Here is a 22,516-nt window from a genome sequence, read left to right as displayed (position 1 = left end):
TTTTTAGTAGAGATGGGGTTTCACCATGTTGGCCAGGATGGTCTCAATCTCTTGTCCTTGTGATCTGCCCACCTCAGCCTCCCAAAGAGCTGAGATTACAGTAGTGAGCCACCGCACTCAGCCCTTCCTATTACTTTTATTAGATTTTGTATGTGCATGTACAGGAGTTGGGAAAGAGATTAAACAAATGGCAATTAAATAGACCTGGTGAGGTGGCTCACACCTGTAATCCCAGCCCTTTGGGAGGCTGAGGCAGGAGGATCGCTTGAGGCGAGGAGTTTGAGATCAGCCTGGGCAACATAGTGATACCCTGTCTCTATTAAAAAAATAAGTTTAGGCCAGGTATGGTGGCTCATGCCTGTAATACCAGCATTCTGGGAGGCTGAGGCAGGTGAATCACCTGAGGTCAGGAGTTCTTGACTAGCCGGGCCAACATGGTGAAACCCCATCTCTACTATACCTGCAGTCCCAGCTACTTGGTAGGCTGAGGCAGGAGAATCACTTGAACCTGGGAGGCGGAGGTTGCAGTGAGTCGAGATTGCCCCATTGTACTCCAGCCTGGGCGATGAGTGAAACTCTGTCTCAAAAAAAATAATAAGTTTTAAAAAAAGATGAAATAAAAATCATTAACAGGATGGGTAGGAGTGTATGAAAAGGCAGAGAAGAGCCACAGGACCTGGGTTTCTGGGGAGAAACTGCACGCAACATCTGGGGAATTAATGGTGGTTGGATGGTGCATGTGAGGAGCTCCAAGTCTGGGGATGTGCCTTTCTTTTGTCCTCAACTCTCCAGAGCAAGTTAATTCTTTTTTTTTTTTTTTTTTTGGTGCCGTGAGTCGGGTCCACAGAGCAGGTTAACTCTTTAGTTGGGTGAGATGTTCACTCTGAATGATGCAGCTTGTTCCCTGCTCTGAACTGGCAATGGGAAAGGAGTTCTAGATGTGCCAGACTCCCTGTGATCCTGGCAGGCCCTGAGAGGGGTACCGGGGGTGGACTGCTGAGACCCAGATAAACGAGCCTTAGCACTCCACTTATCCCATGTTCACAGTCAGCCACTGCAGGCTGCAGAGCAAAGGGATCCTACTTTTGTAGTCTATAAAGAGAACCACACCGGAGAGGACACGATAGAGGTGATGCAGGGAAAAGAGACAGTGTTTGGGCAGACAGGCAGTGAGTGGGGCTGAGCCGTGGCTAGATTTAGCCAGCAGAGAATTTTGGAAAGGCGACTCACTGCTTCCTTATCTAGAGCCTGGTGAGGAGTCTTAGCTAAGCAATGAGAGGCGTCGCCTTAAATCCTTTCTGGAAAGAGGTGGGATAAAAGTCAACACAGAAGTATAGTGTGCTCTTGGCAGCATAATTCACATCAAACTAAGGATTCTGAGGGTGTAATCTCAGTGCACCACCTCCCTCTTTCCCTGAACTTTTTTTAGCAACCCTGGAAACCTGACTGCTTGAAACTTGGTCTCAAGCTACCCTAAAGCCCCTCACCTCTCCCTTCCAAGAAGGCAAGTTAGGCCAGGATGGAGAGTCCTCATCATGGTTCCCCAAGACAAAAATAAGAGCTCACGCATGTCCAGCAAGTGCCTCCTCCGTACCAGGCAGCATTCTAAGAGCTCTGCATATCTTAACTCATTCTGTCCCTACAACGACTTCTGAGGCCACTCTGAGATACACAGGCAGGAACCCAAATGCAACCAGTGAAGCTCAGGAAAGTCAGAAGCAGACTTGAAAGACACAGAGCTGCCCTTACTCAGGGAGCAGCAGCCAGGTGGCCCCATCAGTGTCTTCAGCCTGGCCAAGGTCCAGTTGGACCCAGGAAGCAGGCGGGGAGAAAAGGAAAGAGAGACTGAAGGTTCTGGAGAACAAACCCAATGTTATCGGGTTTAAGGCTTTTATGAAACCACTTGCCTCAGCCTAGGGATCATCAGGGTGGGCCTTGATGTCACCTGTTAAGCAGTAACCTAGTATCTCTGAGCCAGAACAGTAGCCTAAACACACTGCTTACCAAAGGGGCCAAAATCGGCTGAGAAAACTCTAACCCACTTCCCTTCCTGGGAAAATGGCCAAACCTCAGTGGGTACTACTTCCCCTCGATGACCTTAGGTGGGGCAGGGAAAGCAGGTCAGGTGCTCATCTGCAAGGGCAAGGGCAGGAGCTTTGGAGGGCTGAACCAGGCCTGGGCCATGGTCACCTGGTCCACAGGGCTTCTCCCTAAAGCTCCATTCCTGTAAGCAATGGAGTCTGAATAACAGCTGGTGACTGGGCAAGGGATGTTAGAATGGGCAAGGGTAGCATGCCTCAGTGAGCTGACGGCTACTGCAAGAGGCCGGCCAGACGGCCAACGGAGCCAGCAGCTGAACAGGCGGGGTAGGAGCTAGCAGGCATTCTCCCAGAGGGAGAGACCAAGAGCAGCAGGCAGTTCCCTAGGCCAAGAGCCTCCCTCCTCAGCGCCGAGGGCAGAGTGCAGTCCACTCAGCTCCTCTATGCCCTGCTAGTTTGCGGAGTCTTACCTCCACGTTCAACACCAATATTTTTCCTTTTCCAGTTCCTGGACTTCTTGTTTCAGCTCCTGATCCCCCAAAAGGAGGTGACCAGGCAAAGATTGGGGAGAAGTGGTGGGTTGACATTAATTGATAGGAACGGCTTCGAGCAGTTCATGCTGCCTTATCTCTCTCTCCTTTGGATAGCGTGTGTCCGCCGGAGTCCGCGGGGTCGGTGATTAATAGGGGCCATCACTCACTGTCCAGGACGGCTGAAAGGCAGCAGGGAGGGGGCAGCCCTCCCCAGAACTGAGATAACAAGCAGCAGGAATAATGAGTGGTGTCACTCCACTTTTCATTTTGATGGAAAGTCATTACGGGAGTCAACGCCAGCGACAAAGAGCCATGAATCAACTGCTCTGCTATGAAATTAAAATCGAATTGCTGGCCACCCTCAACCCCTACCCTTCCTGGGAAATGGGGATGGGGCTTGGGAGAGGGCTGCTATCCTGGGGTGGGCTCTATCCGATCAGAGAGCGGGCAGTTATGGGCAGGAAGTGGATAGGCAGCCAGGGAAGGTGACAGCTCCTGTCTCCACCTTGTTTATCAGACCCTTCCTCCCCAAACCACTTTTTCCCTCTGCCTGGAGGTAAGCTGTGATTAAAAGGAAAATACGGCTTTGCTGGCTCCAACAAGGCTGCCGCCTGACTGCTCCCCTCTGGCTTCTGGCCTAAGTCTGGTTATGGAAAGGAGCCCATGTGCAGCCATCCCCGAGCCCCTCGCTGAACCATTTGTACATCTGGGGTCCTCCTTATCACCAGAAGCAGAGGGAAAGTCCTCAACTTGGGGCCCCACAGTGAGAGCTGATGACTTGGGTAGCCCACCCGGATCAAGAACTCCACGAAAGCAGGTGCGGAACCTCAACTGCAGGCTCAAAGAAGCAGCATCAGAAACTGTCAGTACCGAAGCAAGAGTTTTTTCTCTTTTATTAAGTCCACTACACTAACTAGAAGGAGAAGCTGTGGTTTTCACCTGATAGGTCACAGGGCCAATCACAACAGCTTCTTATAGAGAGCATGGAGAGTACCAAGATCACCATCGAGTGTCACTTCCTTCCTGTGGCTTTCCATCCCCCAATCAGCCTAGTCTTTTGCCTTGAAGGGCCCCAAAACATCAGCCTTGGCTATCATCTTCATCCCAAAAGCTGAGAAGATGGGCAGGCAAGAACACGGAAGGTTTCACAGAGAGGTTCCCATCAGGTTCACAGGGCGCCCGCCGTACCTCTTGGAGATGTCAGCTTCAATCTGAAAGAGCGATACCAAGTGGGTGGAAGCAGGGGAGCTCAGGCCTTGCTCTGCACAGACTGGGATATATACAGGAAGAATCTGCTTGCTTCCTGAGTAGGACAGGGGAACTGGGAGTGGGTATTCCAGTCCTCCCAGTGGCAGGTTTCCCTTTCCTGTCTCACCAGCTTCTGTAGCTCCTTGGTCTTCTCCAGCAGCAGGTCTAGCTTAGGCTCCAGGGCCGCCTGCTCCTCAAGTGCCTCCTGCTGCTTCTGCACCATCAGCTCTTTCTTCAAAGCCAGTAGCTGGGACTGCTTCAGCTTTTGCTGGAGGAATTCAGTCACTCGGTCCACATACCTGTGTGGGGCACTCAGGTGACTGCTGGGGTAGCTGTGTACCCTGAGCATTCCCATTCAGCTGCTGGGGAGGTGAGAGGCTTGGGAAACCAAACCCCCAACTGGCACATCCTTAAACCCTTTCCTTGTTAGGAATACCCACTCCCTCAAGACCAGCCTGACCAACATGGTGAAACCCCGTCTTTATTAAAAAAAAAAAAAAGGAATACCCACTCCCAATTCCCGTGTCCTACTCAGGAAGCAAGCAGATTCTTCCTGTATATATCAAACCACCCCCTCCTGCCCCAAAGAGAACCCCTATCCTCAGTGGATGGCAATGGCCAGGAGGCAGGGATGGGAACTAAGGAGTCATGGAAAAAGAGGAGGAATACAAGGAGGCAGAGCTGCTCAACATGGCAGAGCCTTGCTTCAAGGGGAAGCCAGACCTTGGTGAATCCAGGATCATAAACAGGTGTTGCAGTCGAAGATTGACGAGCTGGCCAATCAGATCCTCCAGCACTGACACCATAGCAACCATCTTCTCTTTGGTTTGGCCCTGCAGAATGGCTGGAGCCAGCTGGAACTGGCTCACAGACAGGACGTCTGCCTCCTCACTCAACTCTACTGCTCTCTGGCATAAGAAGGTCTCAAGCTGAGGATAGAAGAAATATTGGTTCAGTCTGGACATGATGACTCACACTTGCAATTCCAGCATTTGGGGAGGCCAAGGTGGTAGATCACTTGAGTCCAGGAGTTTAAGACCAGCCTGGGAAACAGTGAGACCCTGTCTCTACAAAGATTTTAAAAATTAGCCAAGCATGGTGGTGCATGCCTGTAGTCCCAGCTACTCAGGAGGCTGAGGCAGGACGATTGCTTGAGCCCTGGAGTTCAGGGTTATAGTGAGCTATGATCGCCCCACTGCACTCCAGACTGGGTGATAGAGAAACTGTCTCTCTTTTTTTTAATCAAAAAAAAAAAAAAAGGAAGAAAGAAAAAAAAAGATAAACTGGTTCAAACTGAGAGACGAACTCAGAATCTAAGCTCTCAGACTTAGAAATGCAAAAATGAGATGTGAGGGCTAAACTCTGGGTAAGGACGGGTTATTTCCTCTGAACACTGTAAGCACTCAGAGCAGACTACTGTCACCCTTCAGCCCCCCACTGCTATCTCAGCTTAACCCTTTCTCCCCAGCCTGGATTAGATAACTAATACAGAGACTCAAAGAGTTCTTTCTGCCCAGGGTAAGTATTTATTTTGTCTTCATGGGAGGAATGAGATTCAGGGAACAGAAATATAGGTTTGAGAAGCACTGGATTAAGGCAAGACTGAAAATAATACAAGAGCCAGTGATATTATCTTATCAATCCTATTCTGCCATAAAAACTTGACAGAGGTCTTTTGTCCTCCTCTCCCCTTGAGGCCAGGAGGAGCCTCTGGGCAGAAAGAGGAGAGAACTGGGTAAGGACAGAACTTTCAGGAGGCTCTCCGAACTAGCAGGCTACTGGGAAGGGAGCAGATCTAGAGATTAATAAAGACAGGACCCTATCCTCTCAGCCCCACAACAAAGGTCCAAGAACGCTGGCTCCTTACGCTGGGCTGCTCAACCCCTTAGCCACAGGGGTCGTGCTTAAACACAAATGAGATCATGTTCCTAACCTGCTTGAAACCTCCAACAGCTTTCCAGTTCCCTCAGAGGCAAACCAAAGTTCAGACGCTACATCTCTGAGCTCTTCTTCTACTCCCCACCGGCTCCCTCTCCTCAGCCACACCGGCCTCCATGTTGCTGGTCAGCTGTGCAAGGCCTGCTCCCACCTTGGGACCTCTGCAGTTGCTCTCTCTGGGAAGCGCTTCTGCCAGACATCTGCATGGTTTTCTCTGCATCGCCTACAGTCTTGATTATAGGTTACCTTCTCAATAAGGCATTCCCTGACCACCATATACAAAACCACAGTCCTTCCTGACATCCCCATCATCTTCCCCGCTTTCTTTTTTTCTGTGGCACTTAGTGCCATCTAGCATCCTGCACATTTCACTATTTATCTTCTTTCCAGTCTGCCTTCCCCATTAGAATATAAGCTCCTCCCCCAAGGCATTTGAGTTAAAAAAAAGAAAAAAAAGAATATAAGCTCCATGAGGTCAAGGACTTTGACTGTCTTGTTCACTGCCCAAGTTCTGGTGCCTAAGACTGTGCCGGGTGCCTAGGAGGTAACTGATAAGTAAATGGATGAATGGAGGGCATCTAATATGTGAGGCTCCTGCTGCAGGACACAGAAAGCACTCATGTCCTTCACACAAATAGGAAGGGTCAGGTCAGGCATCCAGAGTAAGGCCTCATGTGCTAGCGCCATGCCTCCCTCTGCATCTCCCAGGGATGACAGTACCTCCATGAGCTCATCGAGGAACTGATTCCGGGTCTCAGTGTATTCAAGAAGTGTCAGAGCGTCTGGGCCCCTGGCAACACCTTCTGGAGCTGCCAGGAGGAGAGAGACACAGAAGTGATAAAGGATCAGAGGACTGGAGAAGGAAAAGACCCTCAAGTTTGAGAAGCCCTGGAGGATTAATATGGACAGACTCACTGTGCTAAAGCCACTTCCTGTTCCAATCCAAGGGGGAAGGTTACCTTTTCCCAGGTGTCTCAGCTCTAATCAGGCAACACTTTCCAACCCCTAGCCTGAGAGGAGGACCAAAGCTGGGTTCAGAGGGGTGGAAAGGACTGCTCTCTGCTCTGATGGAAGGTGGGAGGTAAAGTTTCATCCTGCACCGCCCTCTAGTGGCTTAGACATCACTACATCTTCTCTGCTGCTAGGGTGGGCGTCACGTCACACTCTAGGGCCCCCTGACTTCCCTGGAACCCTCCTACCATAACAGCTGGCCCACATTTGGTCTTCAAAAAGTTGAGAGTTAGCCAGGCGCGGTGGCTCACGCCTGTAATCCCAGCACTTTGGGAGGTGGAGGCGGGTGGATCACGAGGTCAAGAGATCGAGACCATCCTGGTCAACATGGTGAAACCCCGTCTCTACTCAAAATACAGAAAATTAGCTGGGCATGGTGGCGCGTGCCTGTAATCCCAGCTGCTCAGGAGGCTGAGGCAGGAGAATTGCCTGAACCCAGGAGGCGGAGGTTGCGGTGAGCCAAGATCGCGCCATTGCACTCCAGCCTGGGTAACAAGAGCGAAACTCTGTCTAAAAAAAAAAAAAAAAAAAAACAAATTTGAGAGTTTCAGGCCAGGCGTGGTGGCTCACGCCTGTAATTTCAACACAACACTTTGGGAGGCCAAGGCAGGCAGATCATGAGGTCAGGAGATTGAGACCATCCTGGCCATGGTGAAACCCCGTCTCTACTAAAATACAAAAAATTGGCCGGGTGTGGTGGTATGCGCCTGTAGCTCCAGCTACTTAGGAGGCCGAGGCAGGGGAATTGCTTGAATCTTGAGAGACGGAGGTTGCAGTGAGCCAAGATCGTGCCATTGCACTTCAGTCTGGTGAAAGAACAAGACTCGGTCTCAAAAAAAAAGTTCAGAGTTTCTAAACTAATTTTGTTTTTGAGACGGAGTTTCGCTTTTGTTGCCCACATTAGAGTGCAGTGGCACGATCTCGGCTCACCGCAACTCTGCCTCCCGGGTTCAAATGATTCTCCTGCTTCAGCCTTCCAAGCAGCTGGGATTACAGGTATGTGCCACCATGCCCAGCTAATTTTTTATTTTTAGTAGAGATGAGGTTTCTCCATGTTTGGTCAGGCTGGTCTTGAACTCCTCACCTCAGGTGATCCGCCCACCTCAGCTTCCCAAAGTGCTGGGATTACAGGCATAAGCCACCACACCCGACCTCTAATTTTAAAAACCTCTCTTGAGCCAGGTGCAGGAGAATAACTTGAACCCAGGAGGCAGAGGTTGCAGTGAACTGAGATGGTTCCACTGCAGTCCAGCCTGGACAACAAGAGCAAAACTCCATCTCAAAAAAAACCAACAACCTCTCTTGGTCCCCCTCCATTCACATCCTCATCAAGGTTTTGAGAAACAGTTAAATGTACGAGAAGCCTCATCTTAGCGCTGCATTTTTTCTGTTTCTATACAAGTGGGGACCCTTGAGCACCCCACCTTTGCCAGGGCTGCAGGGGATGGTGCACTTACCCTGAGTTCCTGCTTCCAGCACTGTGATCTGCAAAGCAGCAGCATTGTCTCCCCAGTCTATTCCATCACTTCCAGGGTCCTGGAAGGAGAGCAAAGAACTCTAGCAATGGTAGGAGAATTTTCCTGAGCCAAGGAGTCAGAATAAACCAAAGCCTTTGATGAGGTCAATGGCTGCACATTCCAACTCTATTAAGGATTTGCAGCCCTGACTTAGCTGGCAAAGACAGCAGTATGGCCCATTTATTTTTATTATTTTTTTTTTTTGAGACGGAGTTTTGCTCTTGTTACCCAGGCTGGAGTGCAATGGCGCAATCTCGGCTCACCGCAACCTCCGCCTCCTGGGTTCAGGCAATTCTCCTGCCTCAGCCTCCTGAGTAGCTGGGATTACAGGCACGCGCCACCATGCCCAGCTAATTTTTTGTATGTTTAGTAGAGACAGGGTTTCACCATGTTGACCAGGATGATCTCGATCTCTTGACCTCGTGATCCACCCACCTCGGCCTCCCAAAGTGCTGGGATTACAGGCGTGAGCCACTGCGCCCGGCCCAGTATGGCCCATTTATATGGCCAACTTCATCCCTTCATCCCTGCTCTGTAGTGTTCCCACCTGCCTATACTCCTCCACCCTGGACAAAACACCAGGAAAAGGGACATCAAAACTTATCTCTGACATGGGCCGGGCGAGGTGGCTCACACCTGTAATCCCAGCACTTTGGGAGGCCGAGATGGGTGGATTACCTGAGGTCAGGAATTACCAGCATGGCCAACATGGTGAAACCTCGTCTCTATTAAAAATTAGTGGGGCGTGGTGGCAGGTGCCTATAATCCCAGCTAATCGGGAGGATGAGGCAGGAGAATTGCTTGAACCCAGGAGGCAGAGGTTGCAGTGAGCCAAGACTGTGCCACTGCACTCCAGCCTGGGCAACAGAATGAGACTCTGTCTCAAACAAAACAAAACAAAACAGAACAAAACAAAACTCTGACATGTGTGAAACTCTGCCTTGGACTCTACCTGTTCTTAGGGCTATGAACTTCAAGTGATGCCTTTACAGACAGAAATGACACTTTTCTTATGGTTAGAGTAGTGATCAGAGAGATGGACTGAGAGGGCCTCCTCACCTTTGAGTCTGATTCCAGGGAGATGCCCCAGTCAATTCCAGAAGCCTCAGCAGAGATGCCAGAGTCAGTTCCCTCAGACATTGCCTCCACCCCAAAGTCGCCCCAATCAATCTAGAAAGGGAAAGAGAATGTTAGCTCATGGAAGATGAATTTAAAAAGGGCTGGGTATGGTAGCTCATGTCTGTAACCATAGCACTTTGGGAGGCTCCCCTGGAACCCTTCAGCCCAGGAGTTTGAGACCTGCCTGGGCAATATGGCAAAACCCTGTCCCTACAAAGATGTTAATAAAAAATCAGCTGGGAGTGGTGGTGCATGCCTGTAGTTCCAGCTACTAGGGAGGCTGACTTGGGAGGATCACTCAAGGCTGGGAGGCAGAGGTTGCAATGAGCTGAGATCATGCCACCGCACTCCAGCCTGGGTAACAGAGCAAGGCCCAGTCTCAAAAATAAATTAATTAAAAAGGAGGGTGGGGCTGCCTTCCCACAGGCCTCAGCTGCTTCTGTAGAGAGCACACTGTTCAAATGCAGTGGCCTCTAAGCTCCCCCAAAGAAAGCCCATCTTCAGAAAGATCGCATGATGGAGGTTCCAAGTTCAAAATGAACCACCTTGCAAAGCCTCTGTGGCACTTACAAAGAAAAATATATACTCAGGGCTGGGCGTGGTGGCTCCTGCCTGTAATCCCAGCACTTTGGGAGGCTGAGGCAGGCAGATCACCAGGTCAGGAGTTCGGACCAGGCTGACCAACACAGCGAAACCCCATCTCTACTAAAAATGGAAAAATTAGCTGAGTGGGGTAGTGCGCGCCTATAATCCCAGCTACTCAGGAGGCTGAGACAGGAAAATCACTTGAACCTGGGAGGCAGAGGTTGCAGTGAGCCGAGATTGTGCCACTGTACTCCAGCCTGGGTGACAGAGCAAGAGTCTGTCTCCAAAAATAAAAATAAAAATAAAAATAAGGGAGTAGGGCCTCCTGGGCCCTTCTACCTATAGTCACTCACACAAATCCCCCTTTCTTCCCTCTGGGACTCTGAATCCAGGTCTTGGGTTGGGCTGTTGGGGGTAGGGAGAAGACAAGTAGGTCCCACTCCTCTCCCACAGCTCATCACAAGGCCCATCTTACCGCATCTTCTGCCACCTGCTCAGGAGGCTCCTCAAGGTGGGGTCGCTCTACCACAGAGGGCTCTGTCCCCGTCCTCCACTCATACACCGTTGAGTTTCCCCGCTTCTGCACGAACCGCAGCATTGGCAACACCTGCTCTGTGGGGCTTCAACAGAGCACACAACTAACTCTCCTGCCGACCATGCATGAGGCCAACACTGGGCTTTGGCCTGGGTCACATGGTCAAATGGGCAAGGCCCCCACAGGTTCAGGTGTATAAAAAAAGTTCAAATGTTATATGGGAAAAAGACAAGTGGAGAAGAGACATGAGCTGGGGAACATAGGCAAAATAACCCCACCAGGAGAAGCTGACGCCTCTTTACCTCTCACACACAAACCCCACAGAGGCCTGGTACAGGTCGATGGCTTCCCCCAGGGACTGAGCTGCTGCCCCAGTCTCAGCCAGCTGACTTGGCAGGTCCTTCACCAGGGCCAGCAATTCTCCTCGGACATTTTCACCCTAGAGAGGGAAGAAGAGGGGAACTGAGACAGAAGTGGTGAGAGACGGAGTCCAACAGACTGAAGAAAACATCCAAAGACCGGAGAAAAGTGAGACCCTGGCCCAGAGGAGGCACAACCGGGCTGAGGGATCAGACGGGGTCAGAGGAAGACAGACAGGGGCCCAGGTGTCCTCTGGCTGCAAAGAGGCCACCACTGCTCACCGTGATGCCATACTGCTTGCAGGAGTGGTGGAACTGCTCCCGCATCTCAGCAGCCCCTGCCTGGCACTCCTCCTCCTTGCGGCTGTATTCCTGCCGCAGCTGCTGGCACTTGGCAATCTGCTTCTTCAGTGAGGGGATCTCATAGTTGACATTCCGAACCAGGAGGCTAGAGAGTTCCACTGAGAAGGGCCCAGGAAATTCAGCCCGGGACACCCTCACATGAGGTAGACATGTCCCAGGATGCACACACACCCTTTGTGGTGGTGGTGAGCATGAGGTCAGCTTCCCAGCCCCTCTTGTTACCAGCTGTGGAGCCTAAGACAAGTTATTTAACCCCTCTAATCCAACCCTGATCTGTAAAACAGTGACAATAACATTTATTGTGAAAATGCAAAAGATAATCCACATGATACACCAAGCACAATTCCTTGCATTTAGTAGGTGCTCAGTAAATATTAGCCATTATTATTATTTATACTAAACCCAACCCAAACACAAGTTAGGCACTTGATATTGCTCCCAGAAGAACCTGTGCCTCTTCTGCCTTATGTAGAATAGGGGTGTGGGGGGGCAGGCTGCACACTCCCCCTTACCAAGAGGTGAGTGGTGGAGGACCCACACACACCTGCTTGCTGAGGCATGGTGAATGCCCACTACCGGCCTCCTCCTTCCCCCAGCATTCCACCCAGTGGAAAATCAATCTGTGGGTGGGAAAATCAATTCCATCAAAACCAGTTGATTTTACCACCTACAAATAGGCAACATCTACACTCCAGCTTCTTCCCACTCACAGACTATGCCTCCTATAAACCTGGTATCTCAGGATTCTGGGAGTGGGCTTTCCCACAGATACCAGGGCTCCCAGGCTGGGCCACTTTACCTAAATAGGTGTTGTCCTTCTCATACAGGGCTATGATCTCCTGCCAATCCTGAGTAAGAACAGAAAGAGGATGTTAAGACAGAAAAGCACTCAACAACCACATCCCAGCTCAATCCCTAAACAGGGGAAGTTCTCCCAGCTTTCACATCACATTAAACACAAATTCCTTGTCCTTCTTTCAACTTATACTGCTGGCTGGACCAACCACTTTAAGAGTGCAGGCGATCCCCAAAGCAATGGGTCTGAAAATTAAATTCAGGGGTAGGATCTACTTTTGGAATAAACTATAGAGACAGAGCAAAAGTTCAGAAAATATTGTATGTAGGCATCTCCACTGGAGCCCGAGAGAGACCACAGGGACTATGACTCCTTGGACTGGATGTCCCCAGCCACATACTAACAGCCCTTGGCCCACACTTGCCTTCATTCGCTGTGAAGAATATCGGCCAAAAATATTTTTCGTGGAGGCCTCTGTGCCTTTGAGAAGGTCCACGATTCTTAGGCAGTGAAAGTAGTGAATGTCTGGAAAGCAAGAGACAGGACTTTAAGAACTACAATATCTTCCTCACCTACTCTGGCCACTGCTGGTAGTTGATTCATGTGTAATATACTGCCAGTAACTTTAGTGTATAGCTTTTCCTTTCATCATTTCATGGTGGAAGAAGCCAACAACTATACCTCAAATAAAAATTGCTCTCTCTCTAAAGGCCAGCCCTGGTGGCTAAATAACAAGGGAGTAGCTCAGCTGATACATAATATGCCAGCAAAGAGGGGACTTCAGTGACAGTCCCTAAGCACTCACAGGACCCAGACAGCAGCTGGGCGATCTCTTCACTCTCTGGCATGTCCTGGATGGCAGCATTGATCTTCTCTCGGATCGTCAGCACTAGACTCTGCCATTTCAGGCTGCAGTGTCTTCTGTCCACCAGCCAATCTACACGAGAAGCACCCACATTAAAGCATTCCCATTCACATCACCAAAATTCCATCACTAATTCAAGTGAAATACACAGTCTAAAAGTTGTCTTTATATTGGTTAAAGTATGGAGGTCATGGGAAGATGGGAATAAAGAGAAGCACAAAGAGATGACTGGGGCTAAACAGGCTCTGACAATCTGACTTCATTAGCAGTGTCATTTTTATGGAGCAATTGCCTCAACACAGGGATAACAAAAACTTTAAATTAGTCTTGACATGAAAGTGCCACTTTTGACCATTCTGAATTCCCCATAATATTTTTGCTTCTATGGGTAATTATATCTTTCTTCCTGACAGAGGATGCTGCTCAACTTCCACTTCCTCAGGGCTGGGATTAGCCATGACAATGGAAAATACAAGATGGTTATGCCAAGTACCGGATGAATGAACAGCTGCAAAGCCCCTAATACCTACAGTGCCCGAAGGACTAGATAACCTGACTCTATTCTGAACAGTGAAGTACCACCCTGTACACATGAATACCAATGGGACCACCTCTCAAAGTCTAGGCCCAGATTTGTGGCTTCAGAGCCATGCATATTTCTTCAGTGAGGGCTAAGAGCTGAGCTTTGTGGTCAGATGGTCCCGGGTTCTCGTTATCAAGTTTTTGAGCAAGTCTTTCTACTATTCTGTGCTTCAGTTTCCCTACACGTAAAATGGGGAATAATAAGACACTGACCAGAAAAGGGAACAGAGGTAAAACACTGAACAGTGTGCCTGGCATATGGCAAGGACTCAAAAAAATCATAGTGATTTTAGGCCGGGCGCAGTGGCTCACGCCTGTAATCCCAGCACTTTGGGAGGTTGAGGCAGGCGGATCACGAGGTCAAGAGATCAAGACCATCCTGGCTAACATGGTAAAACCCTGTCTCTAAAAAATAAATAAATAAATAAATAAATAAAACATAGTGATTTTAATAATGTCAAGTGCCTAAAACAGCACCTGGCACAAAACAAACCCTCAATGAATGGCTGTCATTTTATTAGTCCTTTTCATGACCAAGAACAAGCTCATACACCAAGACTGCACACAGGCTGAAGGGCTGGTACAAATCTGAAGCGAGCCTAAAGAAGCTCCCCTAGTGGCCACCAAGCAGGACTGACTAAATGGCCCTAGAGTGGTGAATACAGAACCAAAACTGCCCCAACCCGTCAAACACTGGGGTCTCACACTATTATCAATTATACTCCCTCTGCTGTATTCCTGTAAGTTTTCAGAAAGAAAAATTCTGTTGATGTCACAGAACTAGAAGCAACAGACTGGGGTAGTCAAACAGACACCATCTTAAGGACAAGACTGGCATCAAATCCATTAATCCAATAAGCATTTTAAAATGCCAGGAGCTGTGTGATCAGATGAAGAGGGCTTCCTTGAATCTGAACTGGGGAGGAGGTATGTAGGCCCCAAACAGACAACCTGGAGATGGCCTGGACACTAAAAGGTCTTTATTTCCAACTGGGTCTTAGGTCCCTCTTCCTCCTAAAATCAAGGGGGACATGGAAGCTTTTTATTTTTTTTTAATTTATTTTTGAGACGGAGTGTTGCTCTGTCACCCAGACTGAAGTGCAATGGCGCGATCTCGGCTCACTGCAACCTCGGCCTCCCGGGTTCCAGCACTTCTCTGCCTCAGCCTCCCGAGTAGCTGGGATTACAGGTGCCCGCCACCACATCCGGCTAATTTTTGTATTGTTAGTAGAGACAGAGTTTCATCATCTTGGCCAGGCTGGTCTTGAACTCCTGACCTCGTGATCCACCCGCCTCGGCCTCCCAAAGTGCTGGGATTACAGGTATAAGCCCCCACGTCCGGCAGGAAGCTTTTTAAATGAGGTTTTTTTTTTTCTGGCATAATGCAAACGGAATGGACAGTGGGTCAGACAGACTTAAGTTCCAATTGAGATGTGCCACTCACTTAGTAGTTGACTGTTTTTTTGTTTTTTATTGAGAGGGAGTCTGGCTGTCACCAGGCTGGAGTGCAGTAGTGCGATCTCACCTCACTGCAACCTCCGCCAGGTTCAAGCGATTCTCCTGCCTTAGCCTCCCGAGTAGCTGGGACTACAGGCACGTGCCACCACACACACACAAAAAAAATTAGCCCAGCTAATTTTTCTATTTTTAGTAGAGACGGGGTTTCACCATGTTGGCCAGGATGGTCTCAATCTCTTGACCTTGTGATCCGCCCGCCTCGGCCTCCCAAAGTGCTGGGATTACAGGCATGAGCCACCGCGCCCAGCCTAGCTGACTGTTTTTAAAGCGAGTCATTTATCCTGTCCCTGAATGGTACGATTTGATAACACATTAAAGGAGAATACGCAGCTAAAACAGACTCTACAGATGGTTCCTTCCCGCTGCTCTCAAGGAAGCAGTTCTGGCCTCAGATGTGGCGTAGAACAAGGCCAGTGGTCAACCTGGGCTTTCAGGCGTCAGAGGTCCCGGGCGTTGGACACAGGGGGTAATGAACAGGCCTCCCCCCGACAGCCAGCTGCGCGGGGCGCCCCCTCCTACCGAGCAGCTTGCTGGTCTGGATATCGATGGGCACATGCTGATGCTCCTGACGGGAAGACGGGAGGAGAGGGGCGTGAGCGCGGGAAGAGGACGTGCCACTCGCGCGTTCACTTCACGGTCCCCCGCCACCCTGAGGGGCCAGAGCGATGGGCCGGGTTGAGCCGCGCCCTGAGGGAGACCGGGGACACAGGTTAGGGGTCCAGTGCCAGTCCCCCGCACACCCAGATTCTGTCCCCACACCTCCATCTTTCCTCCACTTCCGCTTCAGGCACTCTGGCCCGCCCCGCCTTAACCACCAATCCTGTGGAGTTGTGGCGGAGCCTCAGTTTAGACACAGACCGGCCTCCTTCGGCCACGTAGCCGCCTTCCGTACAGCCAATCAGGGCTTACGCTCCACTCCGGCCTCAAGCCCCACCCACCCCAAGGCTCCGAATGGCTGAGCTCGGGAGAGGCGGGAGAATGGGGACAGCCAATGGGAGACGCGAGGCGGGCTCAGGACCAGGGGCGGGAGGGGGTGCGCTGCAGCGGCAGTGCAATGGCGACAGGCGGCGCCCGAGAGCCCAGCTTGACAGTTGCTTCTCCTCAGGCACCGGGTCTTCTCCGCGCGGTTTAAGGTGTCTGCGGGCGGGGTCCTAGCGCCGTTCTGGGAGGCCGCTGCAAATGCCTTCCCTCCTTGCGTCTCTTTACCATCTAGAGCAGTGTGTAGTCTCTTGTGGCACTTGTCATGCTTTGCCTTCTCATTCAGTTTATCTAATAGACATGATTGAGCGCATGCAACGTGTTGGGCGATTGGGGCAGGGAAGGGGAGGGAGGAGGGTCGGGGAGACGTCCCAAAGGTAACTCTTACATTGAGTCTAAAGGAAGAGCTGAAGACAGCCGGGTGATGTGGGGAGAGGAGATTTAGGTGGAGGAGACTGCACAGACAAAACTTAGGTGGCCACAAACTGCAAGAGGGGTGCAGGCAACAACAGGCAGGCAGGACAGGCAACATAATTTGTGAGGTTCAGTGCAAAATGGAAATGCACGCCCCTTTGTTACAAAATGATGAAGAATTTCAAGATGAAACTGGCTTCCCGGGCAGGCCAACCTTTGTGCAGTAGATGGTTTGAGGCAGTGAGTGGTTAGAGGAGAGGCTGTAAAGGTGGAAAGGTCGTATCAAAGGGAGGCTCATTAAGGAACTTGGACTTCATCCCTGCAGACAGAGGAATCGCAGAAGGAGTTTGAGGCAGGGAGGAACCTGTACAGATGGGCTGCTAGGATGATGGATGCATAGGAGATAAGACTGGGGACAGGGAGGATGGAAGGAGATTGCTATTGAGGGATTATAGTCTGAGCTGGGACACAAGGTGTGAGGAGGAAGGGGGAGGGCTGGATCTGAGGAATATTTAGGAGGAAAATGGATAGGACTTGGCAATTGATTAGCTGTTTGGGTGGAAAAGAGAAACACCAAGGATGACACCTAGGTGACTGGGTGGGAGCCACCACGTGAGACAAATCGGATGCAGGATGCTGAGCTGGTGTTGGGGAGGAGGGTGTCTAGCTTTGAACTTGGTCTGGCAATGCTGGGAAACCCCCAGATGGAAAGTGTGCAGAAGGCACTTGGGTCTATAATTTTGGAGTTCAAGGGAGTTGTCAGGGCTGGAGATACAGCTTGGAGAGTCACAAGCTGGGTAATCTGCAGTCCAAGCAGTGGCTGAAGCTAAGGGAGGGTTTGAGATTGCCCAAGAAGTGGGTAGAGTAAGAAGGGAGGGTGGGCTGAAGCCAGATTCCACAGGATCTCACAGAGCTGGGTATGCCACTTCTAAATATTCCTTCCCTAGCTCCTGCTCACCACAGCACAACACTTGAGGCTCAGTAGATTTTCAATTGAAAGGCATAGTGTGATACAGCAGTGGGAAGACCTAGATTCTGCCCAGTGAAGTCCTGGACCATTTCTACAACCTATCTGATAGCCAGTTTCTCAACATGGAGATAACAGCTACCCTGTCTCAGGATATTTCTGTTTAGAGGCTTTAATAAATAAACATACTAGTAACTCTTAACGGTTTACAACATACTGTAGATATATTTCTCATGCTTTGTAAACTCTCCCTATATGAAATAGCATATATGGGCCGGGCATGGTGGCTTACAGCTATAATCCCAGCACTTGGGATGCTGAGGCAGGTGGATCACCTGAGGTCAGGAATTTGAGACCAGCCTGACCAACATGGCAAAATCCCATCTGTACTAAACCCCGCCCCCCCCCCCCCCACACACATACACAAGTTATCCCAGCATGGTGGTGCATGCTTGTAGTCCAGCTACTCGGCTACTCACTCAGGAGGCTGAGGCAGAAGACTCACTTGAACCTGGGAGGTGGAGGTTGCAGTGAGCCAAGATGGTGCCACTGCACTCCAGCCTGGGCAACAGAGTGAGACTCTGTCTCAAAACAAAACAAAACAAAACAAAACAAAGGAAAGAAAAGAAATATCATATATGATCATTATTATTATAGAATGAATTTAAAAACTGCTCTGAAGGCCGGGCTCAGTGGCTCACGCCTGTAATCCAAGCACTTTGGAGGCCAAGGCGGGCTGATTAGCTGAGGTTGGGAGTTCAAGACCAGCCTGACCAACATGGTGAAACCCCATCTTTAAAAAAAAAAATAACAAAAATAAAAAAATAAAATAAAAAATAAATAAAAACTGCTCTGAAAACAGCTTATAGGGCAGAACTAAGGGCCTTTTCAGGGATCTTTCATGGGAATTTGGCTACCATTTGAATCAGCCTGACTCAGGCTGTAGGAATTGCCCAGGTTCCTCCATGATTAAACAAACACTTAACTGGGCCCCAACTATGTGCTCGGGGCTCTCTGGGACATCCCAAGAAGCAAGGCACTGCCCTGCCCCCAAGGTGTATCTATCTGTCTTCCTTGAACTAACAAGCTGGGCAGAACAGGACAGGGCGGGTCTGGATGATCCAACCCAGGTGAGTTGATGGAAGTAGGGACCACCAGCACTTCAGCCCCACCCACAGCTGTTCAGCGTGACTCACATGGAGCAGAAGGATGTTTGAGAACAGTTCTGCCCAGCTGCTGACTCCAGGGAGGCTGCCCCAAAGCCAGAGGCTCTGGGAGAGAAACTGCCTCTGCTGACTCCAGAGGCTTTGGGGGAGAACCTGCCAAAGGCCCATGCTTCTGTGCTCCCAAATCATGTAGGAGCATGGGCCTTTGGTGGGCACTTTGGTGGGCACTTTTCCAAAGCCGTAGGGAACTTCACGGGCTGTGGGCAGATAAGCACATAATTGGTCTAGCATCCAGGGCGTCGACTCTGTCTGCTTCAGAAGACTTTAGTGGTCGGGGCTCCCAGCAGCTGGAAGGGAGGCAGAGAGAGGATATGTGAGGTTTCTGACCATGAATCTCTCAGTTCTCTGCTGACTTAGCAGATGGGACCCTGGCAGAGGGGCAGCACATGTAGAGAGGTGAGGGAGGATATATCAGGGCTGTGCCAGTTTTGGACAGGGAAGCACAGAGCCCTGAGGCACTGTGTAGGCAGCCTACCTTGCCATCCATTATTGTTGTTAGCTTGCTTATTAAATGATAACCGTGTCCACGTGCCAGTGTGGATGTAAATGTTTTATAAGCCTTATCTAATTATTTGACTCTTCTAACTAGCTTATAATGTGGATACCATCATTAGCCAGATTTTTTAAGGCAAGGAAGCCAAAGCTTAATTAAGTAATGTGTTGAAAATCATACAGGGGGCTGGGTGCGGTGGCTCACGCCTATAATCCCAGCACTTTGGGAGGCTGAGACAGGTGGATCACCTGAGGTCAGGAGTTCAAAATCAGCCTGACCAACATATAGTGAAACCCTGTCTCTACTAATAAGACAAAAATTAGCTGGGCATGGTGGCGCACGCATGTAATCCCAGCTACTCAGGAGGCTGAGGACGGAGAATTGCTTGAACCCAGAGGGCCGAGGTTGCAGTGAGCTGAGATTGCGCCATTGCACTCCAGTCTGGGCAACAAGAGCAAAACTCTGTCTCAAAAAAAAAAAAAAGAAAGAAAAAGAAAAAAAGGAAATCGTACAGTGGTGGCCAGATGTGGTGGCTCATACCTGTAATCCCAGCTACTCAGGAGGCTGAGGCAGGAGAATCAGTTGAACCCGGGAGGTGGAGGTTGTGGTGAGCCGAGATTGCACCACTGCACTCCAGCCTGGGTGACAGAGACTAAAAATAAATAAATAAAAATCATATGGTGGGTAGTTGGTGGGGCTGGGATTGAAACCCAGGCCTGTCTGGCTCCCTGGCCCCGCATTCTTGTTCTCTGCATGGTGTGCCTTTGCTTCTCCTGCACCCCTGCCTGCCCCATTGGCTCATCCACAACAGCTTCAGGTCTCTTCCTCCCTTGGGTCTGATTCCTACTTTCTTTCCAGTTGTTGTGCCAGATGCTTAGAACTCACACTCCCGCAGGCCCTGCCCCTTTCCAAAGTTCATTCTTACCACACCCCATTCTGGGCAAGGGAGCTCATTACTTATCCTCCTGCAATATCCATAAAAAGAAGGATTACCTTTGACACTCGAACAACTCGTTTCATTTATCTGCTATATTTTTATTACTTTATGGTCTGTGTGTCTGCTCACAGCCACACTGACTATGGGGTCTGGTGTGTGTGCTTGTGTGTGTGCTGTGTCTGCCTGCTGAGCTGGAAGCTCTGGAAACAGCAGCCTTGGGCCTCTTGCTGCATGGAGTGTAACCTCTGTGTTGCTTTTTTCAATCTGTCTCCCCGCCTAGTCTGCGAGCACCTGTGGGCAGGGAGTGCAGACTTGTTCATCTGTATAACCCTAGTACCTGGTGTGACACTTGACATTGAGTGTCGGGAGCTTAATGGATGCTTGTAATAAAGGAAGGCCGTGTGCAGGAAGGCATTTGATGATGGTGGTAGTTGTGATGAGTGGGGACCATGATTGCTTGGTCTTGGGGCAAGAGGTTCAAGGTCCCCAAATCCTTTTCTCATCATTTCCTCTATAGCTCAGGACTTGGAGTCAACATCCCCTGAGCCTCTTGGGAGTGAAGGGAGGAAATCAGGGAGAAGAAATTAGGGGTGGTCAGCTTCACGAGTTTGGTACAGGCCAGTGAAAGTCTGTGTGGGGCCAGTCACCTTGGGTCATGCTCTGGGGCCACTCACTGCAGCCTTAACCCTGGCCGCCCATACCCTCCTGGCCTTCTCATCCCTTCATCTTTGTTAGTCTTCTGGGGAAAAAGAACTCCCTGGGTGGCTTCATGAAATGGGTCCTGTGTGTCATCTCCTAAGGATGTCACTGTATTTCATTATTTTGTCATCCTTATCATGGAAGGGGGTGGGAATCCAATGTGCTAAGAGGAAGGAAAGGAAAACCAAGGATACTACCAAACCACCCATCCACCCGCCTCTTTTCCCATGCAGTTCAATGTTATGTACCCTGGGCACCTTATCACAAAGACACAGTCCTAGGCCTCAAAGGAAGTAGCAGTATGTTGAGTGAAGGGCCCACCACTTTCCAAATTCCAGGACGGTACCCCCAGGGTCTAGCATCGTGCTCTTGAATAGTAGGTGCTCAAAAAATCTATACAAAGCAAATAAGAGGAGCCTATAATCCCAGCCCTTTGGGAGCCTGAGGCGGGCAGATCACCTGAGGTCAAGAGTTTGAGATTAGCCTGGCCAACATGGCAAAACCCCCCTCTCCACTAAAAATATAAAAATACAGAAAATTAACTAGGTGTGGTGGTGCCTGCCTGTAGTCCAGCTACTTGGGAGGCTGAGGCTCAAGAACCACTTGAACCCAGGAGGCGGAGGTTGCAGTAAGTCAAGATCATGCCACTGCACTCCAGCCTGGGCAATAGAGCAAGACTCAGTCTTAAAAAAAAAAAAAAAAAAAAGCAAATAAGAGGTTTCAGGGGTGGGAAAAAAAAAGAGGTACACTCAGAGATGCTCAGACTGCTAAGGGAACAGAAAGAAGGAGGAGTACCCAACTCAGCTTGGGAAAAGGCAAGGGAGAAGGACAGAACACCACCAGAGCAGGCTCTTAGGAGAAGTAAGACTTGAGCTGAGTCTTGCAGGATGGTATGAATTGTAGTAGAACAGAGAGGAAAGAAAAGAGGAAGGGGGCTGGGCGCGGTGGCTCACGCCTGTAATCCCAGCACTTTGGGAGGCCAAGGCGGGCAGATCACAAGGTCAAGAGATCGAGACCATCCTGGCCAACATGATGAAACCCCGTCTCTACTAAAAATACAAAAAAAAAAAAAATAGCCGGGCATGGTGGCACGTGCCTGTGGTCCCAGCTACTCGGGAGGCTGAGGCGGAAGAATCGCTTGAATCCAGGAGGCGGAGGTTGCAGTGAGCCGAGATTGTGCCATTGCACTCCAGCCTGGTGCTAGAACAAGACTCCATCTCATAAAAAAAAAAAGAAAAAGAAAAAGAAAAGAGGAAGGGAAGCGGCAGGTGTCATTCTGGGAAAAGGGAAAAGCAAGGACAAAGCCCGGAGGTGAGAGAATGGCTGTTCTAGAAGGAAGAAGTTTATTATGGGAGCATGGATATTTATGGGGACAGTGGAGAGAATTAGGTTGAAGAGATGGGCAAAGGGAGATCTTGAAGAACCTTCAGGTCCATGACAAAGGGTTGAAATTTAATCCCATAGGTCAGGATTCCTAACCAATGGGCAGCAGATCCCTGGAAAGCTGTAGAATTATGCAAGGGTGGGAGGATCGCTTGAGCCAAGGAGTTTGAGGCTGCAGTGAGCTATGACTGTGCAATTGTATTTCTAGCCTGGGTGACCGAGGGAGACCCTTTCTCTAAAAATAATAAATAAATAAAATAGAATTATGCAAAGGGGCCAGGGATCCATAAATGCATTGATAACTCTCATATGATGGATGAAGTTTTTCTATATTGAAAAAAATGATCATTTTGGCTGGGCATTGTAGCTCACACCTGTAATCCCAGCATTTTAGGAGGTCAAGGCAGGAGG

At 49.9% G+C, this 22,516-nt stretch overlaps 1 protein-coding gene across 1 annotated transcript; it reads right to left on the bottom strand.

Moving 5' to 3' along the window:
- Positions 1-3,439: 3,439 nt before the first annotated feature.
- CDK5RAP3 (CDK5 regulatory subunit associated protein 3) lies at positions 3,440-15,815 on the bottom strand. The gene is made up of 14 exons (XM_021670571.2): positions 15,768-15,815; positions 15,528-15,573; positions 12,849-12,980; positions 12,468-12,568; positions 12,047-12,095; positions 11,167-11,345; positions 10,828-10,964; positions 10,466-10,610; positions 9,346-9,456; positions 8,227-8,305; positions 6,479-6,567; positions 4,544-4,749; positions 3,948-4,119; positions 3,440-3,783 (listed from the first exon to the last, which is right to left on the bottom strand). Exons 1-14 carry the CDS (start codon positions 15,771-15,773, stop codon positions 3,718-3,720), a joined length of 1,518 nt encoding a protein of 505 aa, XP_021526246.1. The 5' UTR covers positions 15,774-15,815; the 3' UTR covers positions 3,440-3,717.
- Positions 15,816-22,516: the final 6,701 nt, after the last annotated feature.

This window comes from Aotus nancymaae, unplaced genomic scaffold (assembly GCF_030222135.1).
Source record: "Aotus nancymaae isolate 86718 unplaced genomic scaffold, 86718_ANA_hifiasm-v0.15.2.pri h1tg000072l, whole genome shotgun sequence".
NCBI lineage: Eukaryota > Metazoa > Chordata > Mammalia > Primates > Aotidae > Aotus > Aotus nancymaae.
Note: the sequence above shows the minus strand (reverse complement) of the source record. Positions and strands in the feature narration are given on the sequence as shown.